Source organism: Pagrus major, chromosome 21 (assembly GCF_040436345.1).
Source record: "Pagrus major chromosome 21, Pma_NU_1.0".
Lineage (NCBI taxonomy): Eukaryota > Metazoa > Chordata > Actinopteri > Spariformes > Sparidae > Pagrus > Pagrus major.
Genome location: NC_133235.1, coordinates 5683424 through 5710002, shown reverse-complemented (window position 1 = coordinate 5710002; position 26579 = coordinate 5683424). Strand labels below are relative to the sequence as shown.

Sequence of the window (26579 nt, the reverse complement as noted above, 5' to 3'; positions counted from 1 at the left end):
TATTTTGGAAACCATATGATGTTTGTTAATTTAAAGATAATTTTCAAGTCAATAAAGTGTCAGTTTGTGGTAATTAAAGTAAAACCTCATGTAGTTTTGTGTTAAAGCGCTCAGTGAACTACATCGTCTCACTCAACACACGTCACCAACACCAACATGGACCCAACTGGGCTCAGAAAAGCTCGTAAAAAAGATGAACATCACAATAAATCTGCTCATATTGACAACTGCAGTTCTGTGAAAGGAGAGCTGGATCTGGTTCAGTTCTGTGAGCTGCTAATATACAGGAGCAGCTCTACAATGTTTAAGTTAGGAGACGAGTCACTAACGACACTGTTGGCTGTGTCATCGTTATAATGACATATTTTTACAGTCAGGTATTTCATTAGTTTGATGACAAACTGAGATTTTACGGACTTGAAAATTATCTTTTTTAAACTGACAAACATTATATGTGTGATTCATGACGCAATTCAAGCGAGGTCCAAAAGTTCTTTGTCCCTCTTCATTCACTACCATACTACCATACCATTCTGAAATAAGGTCCCATGAGGTCCACCAGAGGAGGTGTGACCGCAGTTCTCCATCAGTGGCTTATAGCTGACCCATAAACCCCTTTAATAAAGGGTGCTTTGTTAGAAAATGATACCATAAAGTAAATAAACAGGGTCATTTTTTACAGAAGGTAAACATTTGTTAAAGGTCCCATGTAGAAGAAAAGTTGGTCTTGAGAGTCAAAAATCAACTTTTCTTACAAATAGGAATAATCAACTGTATACAATACCTTTCTGAACAGTTAGAGGGCTCAACAATAAAAGACAGACAATAAGCATAAAAATGCTAAAATAATTAGACGACCAGAAAAATGCAAACATTGAACATAAATAGACTGCAGAGTTTAAAAAAGTGGTTTAAAATACAAAACATAACTGAGCAGTTTGGGATTGTCAGGTCGGGAGTTGTTCTACAGAACAGTGTTTAACACGAGCAGCTGATCCAAACCACATGTCCTGTTTCCTTCCTGCAGCCCATGTGCTGTTGATAATGACATTATCAGGTGAATGAAGAAATCCACATTAGCATGAACATCTTTGAGCTCATGAACACACACACACACACACACACACACACACACACACACACACACACACACACACACACACACACACACTCACATACAGACTATTTGAGTATCTCTAATTAATTCCAATTAGAAATGCAAATAAGGAGCAACAACTTTGATTAAGCAGCAGCCGAGCTCCTTGTTGGTTTGTGATGTTCTCCTCTGACGCAGCCCAGTTGTGCGGAGAAGGAAGAAAAAAGTATTGGGACACAGAAAATGTTATAATTAATGTAGAAATGCTGCGTGAGATATTTCTAATTAGTCCCCCGTCCCTCCCTCTGTTGCATCAGACATGTTCGGCCTGCCAACTTCCCCATGTTTCACAGGATGCAGAGGAATTACATACTAATTAAAGAGAGGCAGGCGCTGGGACTCGTCTGGCCCCACAATTTACATATGAGCTATTTAGCATATGATGGAACTAATGACTAATAATTTAGCCCATTACAGGGCTCGGCTATCTCATTATGCCTTTGGAAATAAATGAGACTTAGAGAAAAATGTATTGTTTTAGCCACAGACAAAGAAGAGAGCAGACAAGACAGTTTTCATCTCTAATCATACAGCTTCACTGGACCAGCTGAAGGTTCAATGCCCTGCTCAGGGGCACCTCAGTAGATGTAGTGGCGAAAATTATTCATTCAGTATTTCTAACAGCCATGCAGGCTCAGGACAGAGCATACTAACCGACAGATTGAGGCGGTGGGTGACTGTCAGTGATGTTAAATGATTTGTCTTGTAGCACGACTGCCAATATAATGCTGTGTATTTACCGGGTCCTCGCTTGGTCCTACATGGATAATTTTTATTATGTCAGCTATTTTTACATTTATTCAGAGTGATGAGATCAACCGTCATGGTATAATGGCTGATCCTGAGAGGATTCTTTGTTTTATTATTTGTTTTTTGAAAAAATATTCAAAGGGGCACTGTGTAGTTTTGGAGAAGAAATTCAAACTCAAACTTTTCATATTTACAATATGAATGAGTGAATAATTCAACAATTTTCCATAAATGAATAAACCAGCTGTTCTCAGAGGAAGATAAGGTCCCAGAACACTGTTAGAAGCTAGAAAGGTGGCAGGGTCCGCCACATATAAACAAAGTAAAGTTTATTCAGTCATAAAAACAAAGAGAGTTTGTTATTAGAAAAAAAATCAGCCAACGCAGATCTTTCTCTAATCATTAACATTTCTTCAACAAAACTACGGACTGCTCCTTTAATACTTCAGTACTTCAATACTACAGTCAGCATACGTTTTCTGTTTTGAAAAAACAATGCTACAAAGGGTATATTTTTGTTACAATTATTAAAATGTTTCTTGGCATTATAAAAAGCCCACATATAGTGGTTGTTGTGAGTAACAGTGAAGGGGTGTGTGTTCCATGTGTATATGTGAAACATGAATCTGAGCAGAACCTATGAGGAGCTTTTTGGGGTCATCAGGGGCTGAATTCATGACAAAACTCTGAGAAAATTCTTAGAATTTTGACATTTTCTAAAACTTTTTCCTTCAAATTAAAATCCTTGTAAAGAAAACAGTTATTCACAAAGTATCTTAGCCCTTAAGAGAGCTAACCTAAGATAAACTTCTGTGAGGAGTAGTGATGAGAACTTTTATGAGCCTTAAGAGTTTCATGCCATCATTTGCAGTGATGCACTTTTATTCCTTTTTTTGATCAACCTATCACAGCTTTTGAAACAATGTGTCACACCTAGTAGCGGGTCAACCACGCCTCCTCACTAAGATAAAGGTTTCTGTCTCTTCCTGCTCAGAGTTGCTCTCAGAAGTTTCCTGAATCTCTCCTAAGCTACGAAGTGTTTAGGCTAAGTTCAGGAGCTCTCAGAGAGAATTCTCAGACTGTTTATGAATACAGGCCCAAGACCAGTGTGTGTCTCTACTGCCCTCTACTGGCACCATACAGCTCTCTACTGAGAGACACACCAGGGCCTGTGTTCTTAAAGCCTCCGAGTACTAAGAGCTGCTCCTCGTGACGACATTCTAAGAAAATTTGAGTTTAATTTTTTCTTAAAATGAAGTATAATATAATAATAAAGCTCTCCTCAGCAGTGTGCTCCCTTTAAAATGGTTTTTACACTCATCAATATCAAATAGATTAAGCAGGCCTACAAAAATTGCTAGCTACTAAGTTCAGTTAACCGTGCAGCCAGTGGTTGTATTGGCTGACCCTTTCTTTAAAACACATACAAAACAGCAGCTCTGCCCTGCCAGATCGTCTTTTATAAAAAAGGTTTAAAGAGAAGTGGAATGGAACCATAGAACTGTGGTGTTCTGTTCATTGTGAAGTCAACAGGCCGATTTACTCATACTGGATTGTACTTTTGAATTACTGTACTTTACTCAAGTACATATTTGGTGCTAGTTTGTGCATTTCAGTGTCATGTACTGTACTTTTTTCTCCACCACATAATTTGACAGCAACCGATGACTTCCATTCACATTCAGACGTCCCACACACAAAAATTATAAAACAATGTCACAGATTGTATGAAAGCTAAAATACTTGGAAAAAATATGTCTAGTGTAGCTGTAAAACTCTGAACTGCTACACATTATACAGTGGTATATAGTACATAGTATATCAGTTTCACAGATGGAAAAAAGAAAATGGAGAAACTTTATCCAGACAAACTTTTTTTCCTCACTAGATTGCAATTCATAAATACAAGAGAGAAAATAATTTAGATCAGACTTTGACTCAGAATTGATCACCAAAAGAAAAGAAATGATGTCCGTATTTATTCCATATTTAAGCTTTATGTGTTTATTCTGTTAGTGTGTTTATCAAGTTGTATTAATCAAGTATTCTACATGAAGCAAATACATTTCAAAGTGATTATTCTGTTCACTGCAATAAATCAAACATCTGTTGATTTAATTTAGCCACATTCAGCTAACATGATAAAAAACAACAACTTTGCATTAATGTGGAAAATGTACATGAAATTAAAAAACACTGTTTTAGGCAAATTGTTTTGTGAGTGTACAATGTCTGAGATATGTGACAGCACATACAGTATGTATGTGCTGTCCATCATGTCCTTCTTCTGTTCACTACAACTATCAATACTTAGCACTCCAGTGTACAGATGGTTTGCTGTATCACAAAACCTTCATTTAAATCATAGACTACATTTCCTTTAAAATGAATACATTGAACATGCAGTAACGCACAGTTAAATTGAAATAATCTCTCATCACATTTGAGTCTGAATTACAGTTTGATTATTGACACATGTATTTTGCTACTATTGTGAACAGTTTTTCAAACACTAACCCTAACAGAGTAGTAGTTATTAGTATTAACATTAGTAGTAAAAGTTAACGTCATTATATGTGACCTCCATTATTAAATAGGTGGAATGCTGTGGCTTGTCTTTCCCTTCAGTGGACAGGACTAATGGGCACACCCCTCTTGGGCTGATAGGGCGTTGTCCTGGTGACCATCTTGATGCAGTCTATGATTGGACAGACGCTGAGGCACAGAGTGCAGCCCGTACAGCTGTCAGTCACGATGGGCAGGTGGGTCTCCGGGTCGAACTCTATAGCCTGGAAAGACAGCGAGCAAGACACGTTACAGGACTGAGGCAGATACGTCTAAAACACGGAAGAGACAAATGCAAAAGAAAAGAGACATGCATGTTTCTACCAAGGACACTTTGACAAGATTCACCACGTTCTCTCCATGGCTGAGGCTGAGACACGTGTTTCTTGTGCTTATTTGTAAGTTAAGTCGACTCAACTTAATTATCTTCATGTAACGGATAGACAGACAGACGTACCTGGTATCCAGAGTCATTGCAGGTCATATAACATTTACCACAGTTGATACACATCTCTTCATCAATCAGAGCCTGGACCTGAGAACAGGGGGTGGGGATCGATCAGTTTATATTATATATTCATTTTATTTTAGGATAATTATCTGTTACCTTTCATCTGAATAAATGTAGTTTCATTATACTGTCTCTACCCAACATACAGTATCACACCGACACAGTCTGGCAGTTCTCACGAAAAATCCCCATAACATTCCTGAATTATTTTTAAATATTGATTACTATCTGTGGAGGTCAGCAGTTACTGCACTGGTTTATATTGTCACCTTATAAATAGAGCTGCAACAATTAATTAATGAATCAGTTTGAGTCTTTTTTAAAGAAAAGAAATTCTTTGATTCCAGCTTGTAAAATGTGAATATTTTCTGGTCTCTTTCCTCCTCTAGTACAGTAAATTGAATATCTTTTGGTTGGGTCTTTGGGCACTGGGAGATACTGAAAAAACGATATCTGCTAGAGGCTTCCTTTAATCATCCAAAATCATCTTTGGGCTTCTGTTCATTGTTAGAGCCGACAGTCTCTGGTATAAAGTAGCTACAGTGTGTGAGAACAGTGGGTACCTGCTCCATGTTGTTCAGGTCCCCATATGCTCCGATGTAGCGCAGTGCTCTGGCTATCACATCCTACAAACACACCATCAACTTATTAAAAACTTATAACAGCACATAATACATTAAAGGAATAGTGAGGGTGTGTGTGTGTACCTTGACAGCAGGAACAGGTTTCTTAGGCGTGCTGACCCGGCCGTTGCTTGTTTCTATCACATCAGCTTGAACAGCACCTCTGAGCTTTTTCTTGTAGTCTGCGATGACTTCTGTTCTTTGCTGGAGGTAGGGACCAAAGCTAGGGAGGCTCTACACACACACACACACACACACACACACACACACACACACACACACACACACACACACACACACACACACACCGAATGTTTAAAGGAAATATTGTTCACTTTTTACTAATGGCAGTGTTTATGGTGATATTCAAAAATTAGTAATAGAAAACTAGTCAAAGTAGAAAAAATGTGATTATATATAATAATGACATTATTAGTGGTAAGTAGTGGTACCTGTCCAACAAGTTCTTCCAGTTTGGGAACTGATTTCCCCTTCTGATGTCTGCCTGTTGGAGGAGATTGACCGTCCCATCCGTTCAGCTCCAGGCTCTTCAGGTACAGCAAGGCCTTCAGACCTGAACACATACATTCACCACAGTGGTGTTATGGTTTCTCAAAGTAGTAACATCTGGATACTCTGGAACATTTTTCAGCTGGTGGTTAGTTCAGAAAGGCTGAGGTAAGGTAAAAAGGTGAGGTCAGAAAAGCTCTGAGATGAGACGTCCACCAGACAGACAACACAGAAACACAGTTACATACCCACACAGTAGTCCTCAATCACTGTGAAGTCCTGGTTCTGTACTGCACTGCACACCTGTGTTCAGACACAGACATCAACAGAAACATAATCAACACAAAAACAATTTAAGATTTTATTTATTTTTACAAAACATTGATATTTGTAAAGATCAAATTAAGGTAACATTACAAGATTACAGCTCGTCACTGCTCCTATTCCTCAGTTTCGTAAGCCACAGTAGCTTGCATTACAATTAGATTTATTCACAGGATTGAAAGGACAGTATTGACCTCACTGGATAATTAATCATTCAATGCTATTCCAAAAGCAAAGACATTAAAGTTAAATTTGATTATACATGACTATTAGAGACTATAACAATGAATGACAATCAACAAAGAGGTAGGAAATAGCAAATATAATGTAGGAAAAGCAATTAAAGGTTTTAAAATGTGTCCCTTTTACAATATGTTAATAAATCAGTGACAGCAGCATCATATTCACAGTGACTGACTGATGTCTAATTTTAATTTTAAAAAAAGTGGATGAGGAAACTGTTAGTTGATGTCACAGTCATATTATCACCTGTAACACTGAGGCCCCGGCGTGAAGAAACTGTAGTCCAGATTCTGCTGAGTCGATACCTCCGGTGGCCAAGATTGGGAAACCAGGAATGGCTCTGCCGATGGCTGATACCGCTCTGAGAGCGATGGGTCTGATGGCATTACCTGCACATATGAGAGAAGTGCCTCAGTAAGAGGACTACAGACTACATCACTCAATTATGTTTCATTTGAATTTGTTCAGTCTTTAAAGGAGAATAATTAAAGATTTCCAACATTGACATGGAGACCACAAATGTATCATTATCTACTGGAAGCCTGTGTTATAAACTGAGGGTGTTTGAAAAACATGGGTGTCTACCAGACAGTGAAAGGCATTATGGCAAGTGTCGTTTCTTGGAGCATGACCCACGTTATTTTATGTTGGCCATTGTTTTTTAACATTTTTTTTTTCTCACCAAGGTATACTTGAAAGTGAAATACTTATCTCTAAAAGCCCCCCTCTATAAGTACTGTACGTGTTAAAAACAGTTTTATGGGAGTGTGTCCGTTTGTGTATCCTTACCAGACACCCCTCCATATGTGGTGCGTTTTTGCTTTCCAACGCCCGGCCAGGGGGTGCTGTCGGCCTTCAGTCCCATCATACCCGAGACTGTGTTGGTTGCTGTTACTCCGTCCGCGCCACCTATGAAACAACACAACAATCAACATGTGAGCATTCATCACCTACATCAAACTGTCAGATTAGTTGCATGATGTAATAAAATACAGAAGCAGTACTGATATGGAGGAAAGAAACAGTGTGCTGTGGTCGGGTGTGTTACCTTCATGAGCAGCCTTGGCAATGTCAACAATATTGGTAACGTTTGGCGTCAGCTTGGCAAAGAATGGAATGGAAATGGCATCACGCACCCAGCGACAGATGTTACGAACCAACACTGGGTCCTAATGATAAAGACACATAACACCAACATGTCAATACACAAACCCTTTCTATTAAGGTCCTTGTGATAAACGTTAGTTTATAGGTAACAAGCCTCTCCTAAGCTCTTATAAGTCTTAGTACACACTTTGTTATGCATAGTTAAATTAATGCATAATTAAGTGTGTCTTACAGGAGACATTATTATTATCAGCTTCAAAATTTTATTTTGGGTAACTACTAGAACAGGTTAAATGCTCTAATGATCAAAAGTGTTCACATACTTTTCGATGTTGCAGCACTTTATTCCCCCTCTGTCTGAGGGCGCACTCACACTAGGCAATCTGTACCATGCCCAAGCACGTTTGACCCCCATAGGTTGGAAGAGGTGTGCTTCGGCAAGGTACAGTACTAACCCACATGTACAAGCACATGCACGGATACGCAATGTGGACATGAAGTATAATGATGTGCATTACACTGCCTTGCATAATCAAGAAATCCAGGAATGTGAGAGGGCCGTAAAAAAAGTCAGTAAAGTCATGTTCTCTGTGTTGTTGTCCATTGTGCTGCGTCCACGCTATGTGATGACGTATGTACAAGAGGTAACCGTACTCAGGGCCAGTTGCGGCCAGAGTAATGTGAGTGCAGCTTAAGCAAACATTATACAAATGTCTGACGTGGTGACATAGTGTGATGTCACAAGGTCACAGAAGTAAAGGTGAGACTACCGATGAGGTGTTTCAGGAGCAGTGTTTTCTGTGTGAGAGGAGCTTCTGTTGGTGTGAACTTTGACCTTTTTAACTTTCAAAATCTCTGACGTGCAGAAGAACATATATATGAAACACTGAAGGACAGGAAAAAAACAAAACAAGCATAACATGTTTCCTTTAATCTAAAGAAAGCAACAAAAAAGCTTGGTTATGGTTCAACAGTGACGTAATAGGAAAGAGTTCAACGTACCCAATGTTAGCGTTGGCGAGGCTAGTATACGTTACAAGAAACTAACAAGGCTTTTATTAACATTCTTGGAGTCCATAAACAAGTTTCCTACAAGTGCTTCTAAATGTCTATAACCTATTATCAACACTTATATAGTCTTATTAATCTTGATAACATACTAGATGGTATCAGTAGAATAGGATGTCAAAGATTATATGCAGTATGACTCCAAAAACAATCCAGGCACTCTAGGAAAGAAAATATCAAGACAAGGAAGGAAATTTAAAGCGCCTTTATTGTCATGGCTGAATCATTAAAAGGGAAATAATAAAATAGCTGCCCTATTAATGATCAGCCACGGAGTGCCTGGACTGTTTTTGGAATCACCCTTTTCTACCATTTTCCAAGAGCAGCAGACACAATGTTTTCCTACATTGTGTTAAGTAGAGCAAACAGTCATCTTCTCTTTATACTGTGTGCAGTATGTTGCATGTGTATGTGTATGTTGCATGTATATGTGTATGTGTATGTGGTCCTACAGTACCTGTCCACAGGCCAGTCCCATGCCCCTCTCTCCCATCCCATGAGGACAGGACAGGTTCAGCTCCAGAGCATCTGCCCCTGAGTCCTAAACACACACAGCTTTCGCTTTTACACCTTCTCAAACCACACTGTTGTAACTTGTTGATTTACACACAATAGACATATACTGTGTACATTTTGTGAATGGTGAAGTTTTTGTTAATGACAGGATTTTTCTCACCTCTGCCATCTTGGCTAGTTCAGTCCAGTCCTCCTTGTTGTAACTACACATGATACTGGAGATCACCACCTGACAGTGAGACAGAGAGCAACGTAAGAGACTGTCAAACTATGTATCAGTCTGTTTTTCCATCCATCACACATGATATGTCTGATAGATAGCTGATAGCTGCAAGGATTAATCAATTTAACAACTATAGAAAATAATATGTAATAATCACTCAATTATTTGGAAAATAAAAGTTCAAAATCTGATTCCAGCTCCTTAAATGTGAATATTTTCTGGTTTCTTTACTCCTCTATGACAGTAAACTGAATGAACCTTTTGGGGGTGAGGACAAACAGACAAAAAGACATTTGAGGACGTCATCTTGGGCTTTGGAAACTACTGACATTTTTGACCATGTTCTGGTATTTTACAGACCAAACAGCCCTGTTCAGACACATAACTTTAACAAAATCTGGATTTATGAAGCATGTCACTGTGGTGTTTTAAAAGACAATGCAAATAGCTTCAAAAATCTATTAACATAGGTCTACATATGCATGAAGATAGATCTGCCTCTTGTTTTGTAAGAAAATTTCATGTTCTGTGTATTGCAGAGTCAGAATTGTGTCCATGAAGAATCAAACATGCAACATGAGGTGAAACTTACATTGTTTGGGAAGTCCTTCTTCAGCTCGGCGACTGACTGACACCAGTAGGCTGCTGTCTTCTCACTGATGAGCTCAATGTTGAGGAAGGAGCCTTGACCCGGTCCATACACATAACCTGATGTGGTGCCACGCACAATACGAGGAGACACGTTGGTCACCAAATCCTGCAGAGACAGATTTATAGCAGCCAATCAGAAGAATTGAGAGAGGTGGTGACCTTTTCCTTCAGAAATCTGGGCCATCTGTGTTTCTGTAGTAAATTAACAGGAAGGGCTAGATTTCTTTAGTCAATACATTATAACAGTAAACTGAAAATATGGGTTCTGGACTGTTGGTTTGACTAAACAAGAAATGTGAATAAGGACATTTTATATTTCTTCTGACATTTTACAGGCTAAACAATTAATCAAGAAAATGACTGTCAGACTAATCAACAATGACAATGATTGTTAGATACAGCCCTGTAATATTTTTGCTAATTTCATTTCGACAATAAAAACTTTATTTATATAGCTCGTTTAAAAACTGAGTTTACAAAGTGCATTGACAATCAAGTAAAGGAGGACAATATTACACAATAAACACTGAACAGTCGAGCCAGACACAAGGAAGCCTCGTCTGAGCTGAACAGGAAATGAAAGAAGACTGAAAGTCAATATGAGTCATTACAAGTAAGAGGAATAAACCCCATAAAACAGGCAAACTGAGAAAGGAAAAAATAATGCAAATAAAGAGATAAGTAAAAGAATGAAATCAATAAAGGATGATTAGAAGACGACATCACATCAGAGGAATTAAGAACAGATACAAAGATTATGGGCAGTAAAAAGAATAAAGGAAAATACATAGATTGAAAATAGAAGCAGTAAAGGACAGTAAGAAAAATACATCACACGAGAGGAACAGATAGATAGAATGAAAAATCAGTTTAAAAAGGGTGACTTCACATAAAAGCAAGTCTGTAAAAGTGGGTTTTAATAAGTGATTTAAAAGAAGTTGCTGATTCAGCAGGAGGCCAGCTGCCAAAACCTCTCAGCTTTTTTAAAATGTTGTTGTTGTGTGTGTGTGTGTGTATGTGTGGTGTGGTGTGTGTGGTGTGTGGTGTGTGGTGTGTGTGTGTGTGGTGTGTGGTGTGTGTGTGTGTGTGTGTGTGTGTGTGTGTGTGGTGTGTGTGTGTGTGTGTGGTGTGTGGTGTGTGTGTGTGTGTGTGTGTGTGTGTGTGTGTGTGTGTGTGTGTGTGTGTGGTGTGTGGTGTGTGGTGTGGTGTGTCATGTGTGTGTACCTTATTCAGTCCAAACGTCTTGGTCAGAGCGAAGCCCCATCCTTGTTCAAAAGCTCTTCTGATCATAGCCGTGCTGGTGGTGGGAGGAGCGGACGCCAGGCCAAACGGGTTGGGAAACTTTATTCCACAAACCTCAACACTGATGTCCACCTGATCTATGGCGCTGTAGAACAATGGCAACTTCGGAACTGGGTCCACTATCTGTCCATACAGGGACTACAGGAGGAAGGAAGATCGGACAAATATTTGACCTACATCACTACATCTTACGCGAGTTGAAACCATCATTATGTACTCTGGAATCTGACGTCAGACCTGTGACTCATAAATCAAACAGGAAGCAAATATAATGTAGAGAATAATTCGGTATAGCTTACTATATCAAAAAAGGCTCCTATCATTTGCAAACTCCTGTAAGTGGTAGATTCTATAGTGCATGGACACACCACAGCACAACACAGCAGAAATAAGTAAAGCTCATGAGAGCATGTAGGTTTTTCAAGTTAGGACTTAAGAATGAAAGACAAGTATCAACCAAGAAGACACACGTGTGTCTGAGCTCCTTGCCACTGATAGCAGTTGAATCAGACGTGGATTTTAAAGACGAGATGACTGACTGAAGCAGAGTGATTTACCTGAATGTGTCTGTGAATGTGCCATGAGGCCTGTTTGCCATCATTCACTGATTCAACTGAGGTGTTTGCCAAACCAGCAATGTCTCCTCCTGCAAACACCCAGGGCTCACTGGTCTGCATGGTGTCTGTGTTCACCTCTGGAGTACCCCAGCGGTTCAGCTTCACTGGACTCATGGCCTCAGTTACTACACACAGAATATGGATCATGTTATCTATGAAAACCAAACATGTGACTCAAGTCATACAGTCCAAGTTTCAAGTCATTCTTTCTTTGGCAGGTCAAGTCACTTTTTACCCCCAAAGATACTCCTGTCCTACCAGCAGTGTCTTACCAGCTCAAATGAATTGAGTTTGTATTATAATTGTTGATACTCAGTGAAATAAATTTATTCCACCAAAAAACAAATAACTTTATAAAAGCATATTTATTTCTTCTTAATCAAAGAGTATCGGGAACCCTTTAGAAACAGTGAAACACTTTAAAGCTGGACTAATAAAACTAAACTGAAAATATAAAATGAACACAGACGAGTCATCCAAGTCTTCATGTCTCAAGTCATGTTAAGCCAAGTGTCTTTCCAAGTCCAAGTCCAGTCTCATGTCATTTATTTTCAGTTACGTGAAGTTACAAGTCATCAAAACATGTTAATGTTCCACAGTCCCCTGCTGCATCAATCAGTAACACATCTGAACCTTCAGAAACCACAGACAGATTTACACACATCTCAGTTCAGACTAAAGCAAAAAGGCTGACCGTTGATGGTGTGCTACCAAACTGATTGGTTAATTACCTTTTGGCTCGTTGAGCATGGAACCAAAGGCGCTGATGATGTAATCCGCCTTCAGCTTGACAACTTGCTCCTCGTCCTCCAGCCAATCACCTTCTTCAGTCTGCTCGGTGCGACAGAAGCGTAACCCGGCAACCTGGCCATTCTTCATGATGACCTCACGAGGAGACAGGAAGGGAAGGAACTCACACTGCTCCTCCTTAGCCAGCTCCATCTGACAGAACCAGAACACATGTATTCAGTATTGTCAGTCCATCCGCCTGTATATCTGTCCATCCAGCCATCCCTCATCCTTACCTCCTCAGGAACAGCTCTGATGTTGGTGAAGCCCTTCCTGAAGCACACGTAGACTCTCCTGGCTCCACAGCGCAGAGCTGATGTGGCGCAGTCAAACGCCGTGTCACCGGCCCCCAAAACGATCACCACGCCTCTTAACTCTGGCAGAGAGGAGCGACACTGACACATACCTACAAGACAGAGTGATACAGAGAGACATGGTGAGAGACCGTCTCTGACCAATGAAGTGAAAACATTTTGAATGTGAACCAGCCCACTCTCTGCTCCAACACTGCATATGTTCAGGGTTGGGAGTGTTACTTTAAAATGTATTCTGATACAGTAGCTACTTACCTGTTAGGAAATGTAGTCAGCAACATATTCATAAGTGTCATAATATAAAAGTAATGTAACTTGATAACTTTCTGTTATTTGACATATTTTGGTTTGACTCAAGACCAGAATGATGTCCTCACTTTTTATACTTAGCTTTTATGTTTATATATTCATATGTTATTTATTGTTTTTATTCTATATCCCATGATTTTGTTGTTGCACCAAACAGAGTTGCACTCTTATTGTTGTTGTACGCTGTGCTTACAATGACAATAAAGGCATTCTGATTCTGATGTTGTGTGAGACTCGTGAACTGTTGTAATGTGTGTGCATGTGAATGGTTTCAGACTAATACATCATTCTTTATTTAAAAATTGTAATCTTGTTTGTAATCCAACACTTATGGTTTGCGGTTTGGTTTTGCAGTTCAATTTTACGTAACTTGCCATGCATTTCTCTCCAAATTGGCTGTGTGTGTGTCTGTGTCCTGTGTGTGTGTGTAACCAGAGAATATCCCTCCCTGTGAGTAAATGGTCAATCACTATTTGTATTCAAACAACATGATAACACTGGAGATTTGACATAAAATACACCAGAAATGTAAAACATTTTTTGTCATCCCTAGTAATTACATCTTTATTTCCATAACTTCACTGGAACACAGTCACTAGCAAAACCATTGTGTGTGTGTGTGTGTGTGTGTGTGTGTGTGTGTGTGTGTGTGTGTGTGTGTGTGAGTGTGTGAGTGTTCACAACAGTACCTTTCTTGCTGGCTAAGGCCACCATAGGCAGAAAGTCTTTGGAGGTGAAGAAGCCTTGATCCATGGTTAAACCCTGGAAGATTTTAGCTCTGTTTGCCTGAGGGAGACCTGAATACACACACACACACATGCAAGAACACACACATTGGAAGAAAAATTGGACACCCCAATTGATAAACTTTTTCCTGCACATCCATGAGCCAACAGCCAAATGCCAAGCTAGCGTATTTTCTGAAATGTTTTACAAAAAGGCCCTCACCGATCCCGATGAAGACAGCCTTAAATCCTTCCTCTCTCAGGGACGCCAGAGTCATTCCATTTATACCTAGACCCTTCTCACACACAACCTGGTGTGCACACACGCAAACACACATTTAACAAGACTATGTCAGGACTGAAATGATAACAGAGCTCTTCACACATCATCGTCTTAATGAAACTCCAGTATCAAGAATCAACTTGTTATATTATCCTTGTTCTGTCAAATATGCCACTGCAATACATTTTAATCATTGGTCAGTACACACTGAGTCCATTAAGATTATTAAAAACTCAAAACTGTTAAAACCCACCAACAGCCAACTAAAGACTTAATAATGACAATTATGCAATATGTATACCAGCATTTCGCAGTATGGACACTAAGGGCACTAATATATTCAAATACATGTGTAAGAATGATAGAGTTTCTATACCTTGACTCCCAAGTCCTTCATCAGGTCTATTTCAAACTGGACTACCTCATAGGGAAGCCGGAACTGAGGGATTTCTGCTGTGCTGCAGGGAGGAAACCACATGACAGAAAATTTTACATTTTCACTATTCACCTCTTACCTTGTTTAACACTGTCTCATAGATCCCTCTCCCTGCCATCTTGACTCTTTACAATGCAAATCTTTGAAAAGGTCACTCTTGTTCTCTGCGTTGTCTGACATTTAGTTGTCAGATGACCTGGTTGTACTTTATCTAAATGAATGCCTCTAATTAGTTTGTCTCTATTTGTCTATTATTGAGGTATTTTAGTTTTGTTATGGCAGTTTTTAAAAATTCCAACAAAAGTTATTGCCTTAAAACTCAATAGACATAATGAAAGAAGTTCATTGACACAATATAATATGATAATATGCCTATGAAACATCTAATATCACACTTTACAGTCTTTCATACAGTATGATGATGATGATGATGATGAGGATGTGTTACCTCAGCCCTCCAATGTACTTCTGTTTCTCAAATATGGTAATATCATCATATCCAAGACGGGCCAGGAAGGAACCACAGCTGATTGATGCTGGGCCACAGCCAATCAGAGCTATAGGGGAGTGGTAAGACTCTGGCATCTCATTGGCTGGTGGGAGTTCAGGATTCCTGATCTGAGGGATGCCCATCTTACTAAACACCTAGGAAGAAACAAACATACACACATTTGAAATAATACACATGTCAAGGCTTTTGACAGACAGCATGACTGGAGTCTTGCACAAGACTTGTGTATTGCTAAGCTATTAGGGAGCTAGTTACACAAGAATTACAGAAAAAGTGCAGGCAAAATTTCCCAATGCTAACATGCTATCTTGACAGTAATGAGGGCTAACAATAGCCATGGTTGTTGTTTATGTTCTGTATAATATTGTTAGCTGTTTTCTTACATTTGAATAAGACATGGTGCAGTTAGACAAGGCTGGCCATGACAACAATGCACTGTGCTCACAGTACACAGCCCCTGAGCCTCTGCAGCAGAGACAGACTGTCGTTTAGCAGCTAGCTAACCTAGTAACGTTAGCACAAAGCACACACCAACAGCAAGGCCAGGTAGGCTTTTCAGACCGCGGTACGTTAGTCATGGCTGTTTTGCTCGAGTTTATATGATTGTGTCATTTAGCACAGTTTTTAGTGTGTGTATTTTGTAGACTACTAGTAATCTGGCTTAATCTGTGTAGAAAACTTGAATGTAGTGAACTTGCCGTTCACACATATCTCCCAGCAGGTCAACAACAGTTACGGGGCAGTCGGTGTCATTAGTGAAGTCAGTGTGCGTCCATGTGTTTTGGAGTAGTGGCTTTGAAGGGAGGTGGACTGTTTTATGGTTGGATACTTTTAAAATTGAACTTGCTCTTGCTGGTTTCAACAGTCTAACCCCACCTTTAAAGGTGCACTATGTAACTTTTTCAGTAACAATCTTGATCCTGTATTCTTGAACTGTAGGACTTCTAGATGGTCAGTTTGGTTTTTTTGTACTTAAACTCAAAATACAAGCCTGTTTTGCTCTAGATAGATCTTCACAAATACAGATGTAAACATATGGACTTTGAGTGCATCTAAAACTTATAAATAATTATTTTAATATTAAACCTAAAGCTAAGTTGGAAGCATGACCTGACCCGAGAAAAAGTTTTAAAGACATTGTTGTCTTGATTCATATGTTGTCATGTGACATCAGCATAGATAATAGTATGATAGTTGTGTATCTGTATGCATTATGCTGAGCAAAAGCTTTTTGGGTCCCTAAAAAAACATTTAAGTACAAGAATATACACATACACATCACCATATAAACTAAATGATTGTGACATGATTACAGCTGGTTGTATGTCATTACAGCTGAATCATCTGAATATTAAGTATCTATAAAATTCCAACAGTTCCAGTTGTCAGTGCAGAAACTGTTTTATAGAGAAAACTTGACAGCTATAAATGTACTGTACCTCTGTCGCAAACTGCTGCAACCCTCCGATATTAATGGGCCCCTCCTCTGAAGCATACAAGTTGCAACCACCCACACACAGCTCTGATGTGGGACAAACCATTCCACAGGTCAAACCCAGGGGGTTGTCAGACAAGATGGCCCGCGCTGCTCCATAGTAGTTCTGGTATACACATACACACAAAGATACACACAAACATGAATGACAAAAATCACAACAGAGGTACTATTACTTATATTTTTAATTCTCGTCATTCATTGTTCTTAAGCATCTTCAGAAACATCTTTCACAACATAGAACTGGAATGCAAAAAATAGTGGTTGCATGTATGAATAAATATGTATGTTTGACAGTACCTTATTAGAGATGCTTGTAATAAATGATTTGACGTCCAGGTTTGTAGGGCAGCTCTTCTGACAGGGAGCATCCGCACATTTTAGACACCTAAACACAGATTTTACTTTTATTTGTGAGTTTAAGTTATGAAAAATCCTTGTTTCAGACTGGACCAAGAAAGCAACACACATCAGGGCAAACATCGTTTTAAGTCAACAACATCCAACAATGTACAAAAATAGCTAGAAATCACCAAAGTGCAAATATAAGCTTGAAAATAGAATGATGCATTGATAATGATTATTGGAAATGAATGAGTCACAAACTACTCTACGAGGATGCAATTCAACTGCTTGTCATTGTGTCTCAGTGGTGGGTTGAGCTAAATGCAAATGTTAGAATGCTAATGTTGCTCACAAAGATAGTGCTAACACACAGATGTTAAGCAGGTGTGATGTTTACTGTGTTCAACATCTTAGTTTAGTGTGTGCAGGCTAACATTTGTTAATTAGCACTAACAAAGTACAGAGGAGGATCATGGGAATGTCAGTTTTGGCCAAATTTAAAGTTTTAGACAAATTTAAAATGTAACCTAATGGTGGATCCCATCATCTGAGGATCATAAATGTCTGAAAACTATCATGACAATCGAGCCAATTGTTGCATACATATTTCTGTCTCGACCAAGCGGGAACCTCTGGGGCACAGTGCCAAAAACTCACCTCAGCTTATTCTGAGCTCTGTCTTGTGGTGTTGATGTCTTTTGGAGGATTTTTAATGCAAATATCAGACAAAAACTATGGCTTCCTGTGCATTTAATTGGACTTACAGACGAGAGAGATGACACAGACGCCAGTGTTTTGGATTAATGCACAACCCTGCAGCGATCCTCCAGCAGCAGAAACCTGTCTGTCTCTACATTAACATGCACATTTGTGCACAAGGAACAGCTGATGAACATTAATTGTTTAGAAGTCCTGACTGGTTTCCTTTGGAGAGTTTATAACCACAGCTTTTAGTTTTGTTAATTAAATGTGCCACAATATCTGTTACAGTGAGTTTAAAATAAGTAACAGCAGCCTCTCTAATCATCTCCTCCTGTGTAGGAGCATCTGGGTCCAGGGCGGCATTCCGAAGGGCCGCCATTCCGAATGTTCACTTTCATGTTTCAGAATGCCGGTCCTTAATTATTTTTGAAAAAAGGTCGCCATTCCGAACCTGAAACCCTAACCTTAACTATAACCCGGTCGGAATGGCGAACCGTCGGAATGGCGGTCCTTCGGAACAGGTGTCACCTCCTGGAGCATCTAATGTGTCCTTTAAACAGCAGGAAACAGACTGTGGTTTGACTTCAGACCAGATTTCTGTTGCTCTATGACGCTGTCACTTTCTGCTGCCTCAACATAGCAATCCTCCATCAGTGCGCATGACCACACCTCACTTTAAGACCAACATACCCATGGGAGCACAGGTGGGCACGGGTACATTTGCTATTTACACAACGTGGCATGAAAATGAGAACTGCGTCAGTCTGAAGCGTCAGACAGAGCCCCGAGAGTCCAGGAGAGTGCAAGGTCTGTTTCTGAAACCTTTGTGATTAAAAAGTGGATTCATCCTCTTATCTCGGGCTGTGGAGCTGCTGAAATCCACTGTATTGTACTGTGATTCTTTATTTGACTTCTGAATGGAGGGGAAAGGTACTGCACTACATGGACATACGGAGAGGAGATGGGGAAAAGAAAAGCCTGCAGGAGTGTCTGGTGAGTGCTGACTTTTGTCAAAGACAAAACTAAACACAGACACACCTGTGGTGCCTGTTGTTGCTTGCTAGCCTGCGGCTAATGTACCCACGTTCAAAGTTACACGAGTAACATGAGGTGGTATTTGCTTCTCTTTACTGTATATGTGAAAACCGATAGCTTCTTGGCCTTAACTACCTTTGTAGCTTCCAGTTGAAGTAACTAGGCTGCTTCAGCTCCAGCCACACTGTGCAGGTGGCACAAGTATTAAAATTGTAGCAGCTATGATTTTCTTTGCCTGGAGGAGGCAACAACAGTGTGTCTTCATTTGCAGTTTGAAACTGATTTGCTATTACTCTGCTTTCCTAAAGGTGGTACAACTTAACAGCTGTAGAACTGGTCTGTTAATGACCAAACAAAAGAAATAGTGACTGAGTGAGTATGTGAGACTGGCTGTGTGTTACAAGTCTTTTGAAAATAGTATTTCTAAAAAAGTAGAAGTCATTCATTCTCACCTCATTGCTTCTCGTAGAGCTCCACGCTCACTCAGCGTTGTATGTTTGATATCGTCAAAGTTGTTCTCCAACTTCACACAAGACTGAAACAAAGAAACAAACAAAGAGTGACAGGGACAAACAGGGAAAATTGGGGGGGGGGAGTGAACAAAGGTTATTGACTGAAGCCAAGTCGAGTTTTGTGTCTGTGTGTCTGTGTGTGTGTGATCGTGAGGATTTTCACTTCACTAAAATGTTGAGGCTCAATGGGGTTGGAGTTAAATTCCTAATTCGCTTTTAGTTATCCATGATGAAATGATTTGTACCTTTTCACGAATTAGGTGGAGGGTGTTTTTTGTTCAATTAGTTAAAGGGAAGGTCCAAAAAAAGTGTTAATAACTCCAGGGAAGGTCTTGTTTTTTTGAAAACATCAGGTTCAGCCTCTCCTCACACCAATATTCTGTTAGAGTCCCTTAAACATATTACAAAAAACCGATAAGTCTCTCCCCCTTCTCCCTGTCTTTTTAAATACATTTCTCTCCCACTATTACAAGTTCCTGCCCCTGTTTTTTACTTCAGTTTTTCTCTACTTCTCCCTCTCTTCTTGTTCTCCTTTCTCCCTCGTCTCCCCTCCCCTCTTACTGATGTCAGGTAAATTCTAGCAAACATGTTGTGTTCGGCTCCCACCTGCCTGCACCACTAAGTTCATCTGTCAACCGACGGAGATGCTCCACAACATGTTAAACAAGCCTTTAGCATTCAGCTGCTGGCATCTGAGACAGTGTGACAGTGTGTGTGTGTGTGTGTGTGTGTGTGTGTGTGTGTTATAGCTTACATCACAGCTCCTGTCAGGGTTTCTTTTCCAGTGTTTCTTTTCCTTCTTCTTGTTGGCTGTGGACATGATCTGAGCATGAGTCTTCACCCTGGGGTTCAGGGCCAGGATGTTCTGTACAAAATGAGGAGAAATTCATCCAACACATCAATAAAAACTGTGGATTAATGGAAGCAGAGAACAGCCGTAGGTGCTGTTTCTTTTTTTAATGAGTTATCTCCGGATCATGAGTTAATTCATTTAGAAAGCTAGGTTTCTCTCGATAATGAGATAAATTCACCTGTTATGTTGAGATAATCAAATAATTAACTCATGATTTAGAGATGATGGCATTATAAAAAATACCTGTACCTTGGCAGTTGACGACTTCCGTACACTCAGTGTCACCTTCTGTTACCCCTGAGCGACCACTGTTATCTGTCTTTATAGCACACGTGCTGACAAAAACACGGACACTTTGGAACATCCTGGAAAGTTTGCATGTTTGGATGGACGGTTAAGCTGATAAGATAGTGATGGGTTGCCAGGTCAATGCACCGAGGGTATATGACCTGACCTGTGGTGTGGATACATAAGAGTGGTCGTAAAGAAATAAATTATCTACCATACTCACATCCTGTCACTACAGGAGATATATTCAGTGATTCTTATTTCATGGAAGACTGCTGAATGATGAATAGGCTGCTTTACTGACTCAACAGTATGGAATAATTAGATCTAAGTTATTATGTTACCTTCATAAACCAAACAAAACTTATATTGGTAACATGTGATTGGTTGGTGTTCTACTGGTCTCCTGGAGTTTGTCATCATTATTTGCTTTATACATACAGAAACTCATGTGCACTCTCTGCACGTGCACATCCTTTCTGACCTTACATCACTGATCTATAGCTTATACAGCAACACACATGCCTGGTTGCCTAAGACCGTATTAGGAACACACAGAATGGCTTTTTATCCTTTTAATCGGCAACATGCTGCTTAAGCAACGTGTAAAGTGGCAGAATAGCATACCGTGCAAGTTACAGATATTTGGACCACTGTTTGTGTTTTGTATTCAATGGTTTTAGCGTCACAGCTTCTACCTCCGTTTTCCCTTTGATATACTTCATTTTGTTTTAAGCGTCACAGAGCACCTTGGTTTGAACACAATAGTGTGCTATCTGCAATTTGATCAATTTATTTCAACATATTTCAACAATGACCTCTCCTGTATTCAGAGTCACAGATAAATTTAAAGGGGTGCTCCAGTGATTTATTATTTCATTTCCATAAAGTACTCCACATGTAGAGTGAGCGAGTAAGTGAAGTTTAAGTGAATAAACCAGCTGTTCTCAGAGGAAAATAAGGTCCCAGAACACTGTTTGAAGCTAGAAAGGTGGCAGGGTCCGCCACATATAAACAAAGTAAAACAGTATAAACTGTGTTGTCCTTTAAGGTCAGTTTGTTTATTCAGTTTATTCAGTCATGAAAACAAAGAGAGTTTGATTATTTAGTTTAGGCAGAAAAAAAATTAGCCAATTAAAATTTTTCTCTGCTCATTAACATTTCTGCCCCAAAACTCTCCCTCTTCCAACTTGGCAATTAAACGGAGAAAAAAAGTGGACTGCCTCACTTCTGTCCCAGTTCCAGCTCGGCTGACCTCTGTGTTAATAGTTGAACTTTTCAAGACTGAAGCAAGATGTTTGCTGTTAAACGACAACACTGGTTAAGACATATGCACAGTTGCCCCAGTCCTCAGATTAGTGTTCAGCCTGAAGTGATACAGGCTAAGCCCCAAACTCAATAAAAATAAATGTGTTTGTACTTGAAAAAATGTGTGTAAATGTTTTTTGAAAAGCTTTAGCAAAAGATATGGTAAATAAAATAAGAGCACTGCACATTTATGTCAGTCAGTGATCAACAGAGCAACCATCAATATGATAAAAAGTTAACACATGGAAAATGTTTTGTTTCCTTCTTTTAAGAATTTGATACTATATACCACAACGTGCACTGTCACTTTATACTAAAAAGATTAGCATAGATACATGATGTACTATGAGTTTGGGTTAGATTTACTCTCCATGCAAGGTTATTTATCACCTGAACAGTAAAAAGACAATCCTGCTGAGGGAAAGTGTAAAACAAGAAACAAATAATAATAACAATAACAATAACAATAATAATAATAACAACAATAATAATAATAATATAATTTACCTCAATGTCTGGAGGATCTTTACTCAACATTTTGATTCTGCCTGGTGTGGGGACTTAAAGCTTTCAAATACTTTCTGAAGATCTTCTGGCGACTCTCGGTGGTCTCTGGAGAAGAGGTCCGAAGCACTGTCCGGGACTGCTCTGCTCCCAAGTGGAACGGTCTGAGGGCTGATCGTCCTTATCAGGCCCACTCCTCTCGCTAGCAGTTGGACAAGTTGAAAATTAAAATCCGAGTGATAAGGTAAATCTACAGAGCTGATATCGCTCTCTGAGGGTTAAAGTTCAGCAGAGCTGGGCAGCAGACAGGTTTCTGGGTACATTGCACCTGAGCTCCGGATAAATCAATGTCCATAGTAAACTGTTGAGTCCAAACTCCACCTCTTGTGAGGGGCGTGGAGTTCTGCACACATTTTCTTACTCTCAGATGCATTAATCCATGTTCTTTGTTGTGCAACTCCTTCCTTACTCTCCTCCATGTTTTACTTTCTCTTTCTAGGCTTTTCTCTCTCCTCAGAACAAACAGTCACTATCTGAAGGCAGACAGAAGTTAAATGAGGACAGGCCAGCTCACAGACATCCTGCCAACCGTTATGAAATGAGGTATTGACAACAAGCACCGCAAGTCTACTACATCAGCTGGCCGGCTGGTCCCACCATCGCTGAGAGCAAACAAAGGTCGCTCAGCAAAGTCGCGACTCTTCTCTGTTCTGGTGCCTCAGTGGTGGAACAAACTCCAGTACAGTGTCAGGACAGCAGAGTCACTCGCCATCTTCCGCTAAAGACTCAAGACTCACTTGTTCAGACTTCACCTCGACCCCGCATAGTATGACCCCTCCCCCCCCAAAAAAAAAAAAAAATCATATGTACTTACATCATAGCACTTATGTTCTTAAGGTATCCTTGATAAATAGCAGCTACCAGGCTCAGATGAGGGCTTGAAAATTGTTTCTATCTTTTCTACTTTATCAACGGTGATATGCTGTGGTTTCTCTCTTGTGACAAATATACTTATTGTAAGTTGCTTTGAACAAAAGCATCTGCTGAATGTAAATGTAAATGTAAAGTCTGTTAGGTTGTTCTCTGCAAACTAGATTTGCACTGGAGGGCCTGGAGCAGTGGTGGATTTAAAAAAAAATGTACCATGAGACCGTGATGGAATTGGAAAGGCAGACATGTGTCTTTCACCTTTGACCCATCTTCATCAGTTTCTGCCCATTTCTCATTCTTCTTCTGTCAACCATCTGACTCAGTTGATCTCAACTCTCATTCAGTTCTTCATCTCTGTTACGACCCCCTCCAAATGAGGTCTAACAGGTAAATTTATTAATTAAAACAACAAACAAACAAAGGGGAAACCCCCTAAGCAATCAAACAAACAAATAAACTGATGGGCCGGCCAAAATACCCAGACCAACCCACCAGGGCCGTCAGAGCTGGGGGCTAACCCTCTACCCTAACAAAAAGGAACAAGTCAACCTACTCGAAACAAAGCCACGGAAACTAGACTACCACACCCATCAGATAAACATAAAACAAAACATAATACCACAGCCAGCCTCCCAGCTGACTGACTGCATCCCTGGTCAGCGTCAGGTGGAATGAAGAAAGAGCAAGGGACCAGAGCCTAGTGCCCTACCCCCTCTTATTGGATTTTCCCAATTAGCCAGACTGATCAGACTGATCAGTAAATAGCTGAGTCGACATAAGTTAACGTTACTCCCACCTTAAATTCATCAGGGACATTTGGAAAGTTAACGTCAGACCTGTTCAGGTGTTATTTTAACCTGTTGGCTGTGTTTCCCTGCTTGTATGTCAGTTAAAATGCTATTAGTTTTCATTCCCCTTTATAAGTAGCTAATAGGGCAGTTGTAAGCCTTTGGTTTATTGTGTCACAGTTTATGTTTGTTAATACTCCATACCTTAGCTTTCCCATATCATACATAGGATATCTATCTATCTATCTATCTATCTATCTATCTATCTATCTATCTATCTATCCTTTACTGCTTTTTGCACTCTGGTTAGACTGAATTGCATTAAAATGATGATAAAGTTGAATGAATATCATCATATTTTCATTATTAGTCTATTAGTCTTATGCATAGATACATACATACATGCAGTTTCTGTGTGAGTGTATGAAAAGTGATTGTGAAATTGACTTCGATGCGAGGGGCCACCGCCCAGACACCACTGGTAGATCCAGCTCTTTTCCCAGTTTGTTGACCAAAGCTGCTGCTTTTGCATTTCGCTTCTATAACACCGGAAAGTTTTCCACAATATTTTCTTCTAATAGTAGCACATTATATCCTCTGTCTGCTGCTCACGGTCCCTCTGGGCTCTTCTTTTCAGGCTCTACAGGCCATTTTCTCTCACCAGCCTCAGACCATTTAGCCAAACCTCCATCCAGACCATCAGGAGTGTTAAAGAAAGGCCGATCCATAAACACAGACTTGTGAGTCATCTATATAAGACATATTCGTCCTCTAATACCGCGGCTTTAAATATCTCACCAGTTGTATGCTCGCTCAAGTATGTTGACAGCCTCTCCCTCTCCGGGAGGCAGCTTTTAAACATCGGCACCAACTGTTGCCACTGCTCATACTGACCTGCTTCAGTAGCTGCACCAGCGATCAACAGCGTGTCCCTCTCTCAAACAAAGGTCTGATGTTCAGACAAGACGACAATCGGTCTACGTCCTCCTCCTGAAAAGGAGGAACTAAGCGGATGCTTTTGCTTTCGTCCAAATCGGTGAGAGGCCACACCAAGCCTCAACTAGCGAAAGCGAAAGTAAAGCTTTTTAGTTTGCAGGTCTCTGTGCAGCTCTTTCTCCCTGAAGGACAGCCGCTGCAGCTCAGCCTCCAACTCTTTAACCCTTCAGACATCCTAGGGACTTTTTCTGCCATTCAGTTTTTTATTTTCAAGCCATTTTGGCTGTGTTGAATGAATATAGCTCAAAATTTCCAGAGGATATTCATTTAAATTTTTTTTTTTAAATTGTCATCCCAGTTCCTTAAATTAGCCTAAAATGGCTAAGCTGGCAAAAACCGACACATTTGTTCCTAATGACAAAAAATGTCCAATTGAAAAGCATTGAAAATGACTTTTTTGAGCCCACATTTATCTTAACATAAAGTAGCCTAATGCATTCCTTTATGTTAAGATTTCATTTTGGACTACTAGCCTTCAATTTTTAATCTTTAGATTTATCCACCAGTTGTCACTACTTTTTCCCATTCAAAGCATGCAGCAAAATTTCACACTTTTTACTGTTTTCTGCAAGGGTGCCTTGCTACTGAAATGATAAGTATGTGTCGCTATTGATGTTGGATAATGGTGTGTGTGTGTGTCCAGCTCCATAAGTCTTTTCTCTTAGAAGGCCACACTCTGCGTTACAAATGAATGCAATAATAAAAACGATGAGTAACACGAGAACCAAAACAAAATTGGACTTTGCTTTGGTTCTCACTCAGGTTGTTTATGCAGGTGCACTGCAGCCATGGTTATAAGATGAGCAGTAGTGCAGGAGTAGTGATTTTGGAGGTGGCAAGACATTACAGCACACAGGAGGCTCTGGAAGTGATCATGCACTGAGTGCGAGGATGGCTCCTTATCCTCCTCCAAGGACTCTGAGGCTGACACAGAGGAGGCCACAGAGGTAGAAACAGACCAGCTGGAGTCCAACTCCAACTCATCTGAAGATGAGTGCGGAGGGGAGATGGATGAAGCAGCGGCAGGATGGACGTAAAAAAAATTAAAAAATATTTTGGTCTCCCACAAACACTACGACGCTCTGCTACGTCCCAGCAGCCAGTGGTTTGATCCCGGGACGTACACACTATGCCGCCGCCCGACTCAGTGACCCGACATCCAACTTTGAACTCTAATCTACATGGAAGAGGTGGGAGAAATGCTGGTGACCCCACACACCAAGAAGAGAGGGCGCCTTCCCCACTCATCAGCTGCTGCAAGAATAGTTGCAAATCTGCAGGGTGCTGCTG

At 40.0% G+C, this 26579-nt stretch overlaps 1 protein-coding gene across 1 annotated transcript; it reads right to left on the bottom strand.

Annotated features, from left to right (window-relative positions):
* Window positions 1–3894: 3894 nt before the first annotated feature.
* On the bottom strand, window positions 3895–25274 carry dpydb (dihydropyrimidine dehydrogenase b). Its single transcript, XM_073491365.1, has 26 exons — window positions 25188–25274; window positions 22579–22777; window positions 20377–20487; window positions 19563–19645; window positions 17329–17416; window positions 16973–17134; window positions 15471–15667; window positions 14963–15044; window positions 14527–14614; window positions 14268–14375; window positions 13192–13361; window positions 12898–13108; window positions 12107–12291; window positions 11472–11687; window positions 10189–10353; window positions 9534–9602; window positions 9315–9398; window positions 7731–7851; window positions 7472–7591; window positions 6929–7071; window positions 6364–6418; window positions 6058–6179; window positions 5690–5839; window positions 5546–5608; window positions 4929–5006; window positions 3895–4695 (listed from the first exon to the last, which is right to left on the bottom strand). The coding sequence occupies exons 2-26, from the start codon at window positions 22606–22608 to the stop codon at window positions 4531–4533; spliced, it is 3066 nt and encodes a 1021-aa protein (XP_073347466.1). The 5' UTR covers window positions 22609–22777; window positions 25188–25274; the 3' UTR covers window positions 3895–4530.
* Between the last annotated feature and the right edge of the window lie 1305 nt (window positions 25275–26579).

Excerpts from the sequence above, each read along its gene's own strand:
- dpydb (XM_073491365.1), bottom strand. The coding sequence starts at position 22,608 with ATGTTGAGTAAAGATCCTCCAGACATTGAG. Across the intron at positions 7,592-7,730 it reads TGCCAAGGCTGCTCATGAAG|GTGGCGCGGACGGAGTAACA; the intron begins GTAACACACCCG and ends GTTGTTTCATAG. Across the intron at positions 5,840-6,057 it reads TGGAAGAACTTGTTGGACAG|AGCCTCCCTAGCTTTGGTCC; the intron begins GTACCACTACTT and ends GTGTGTGTGTAG.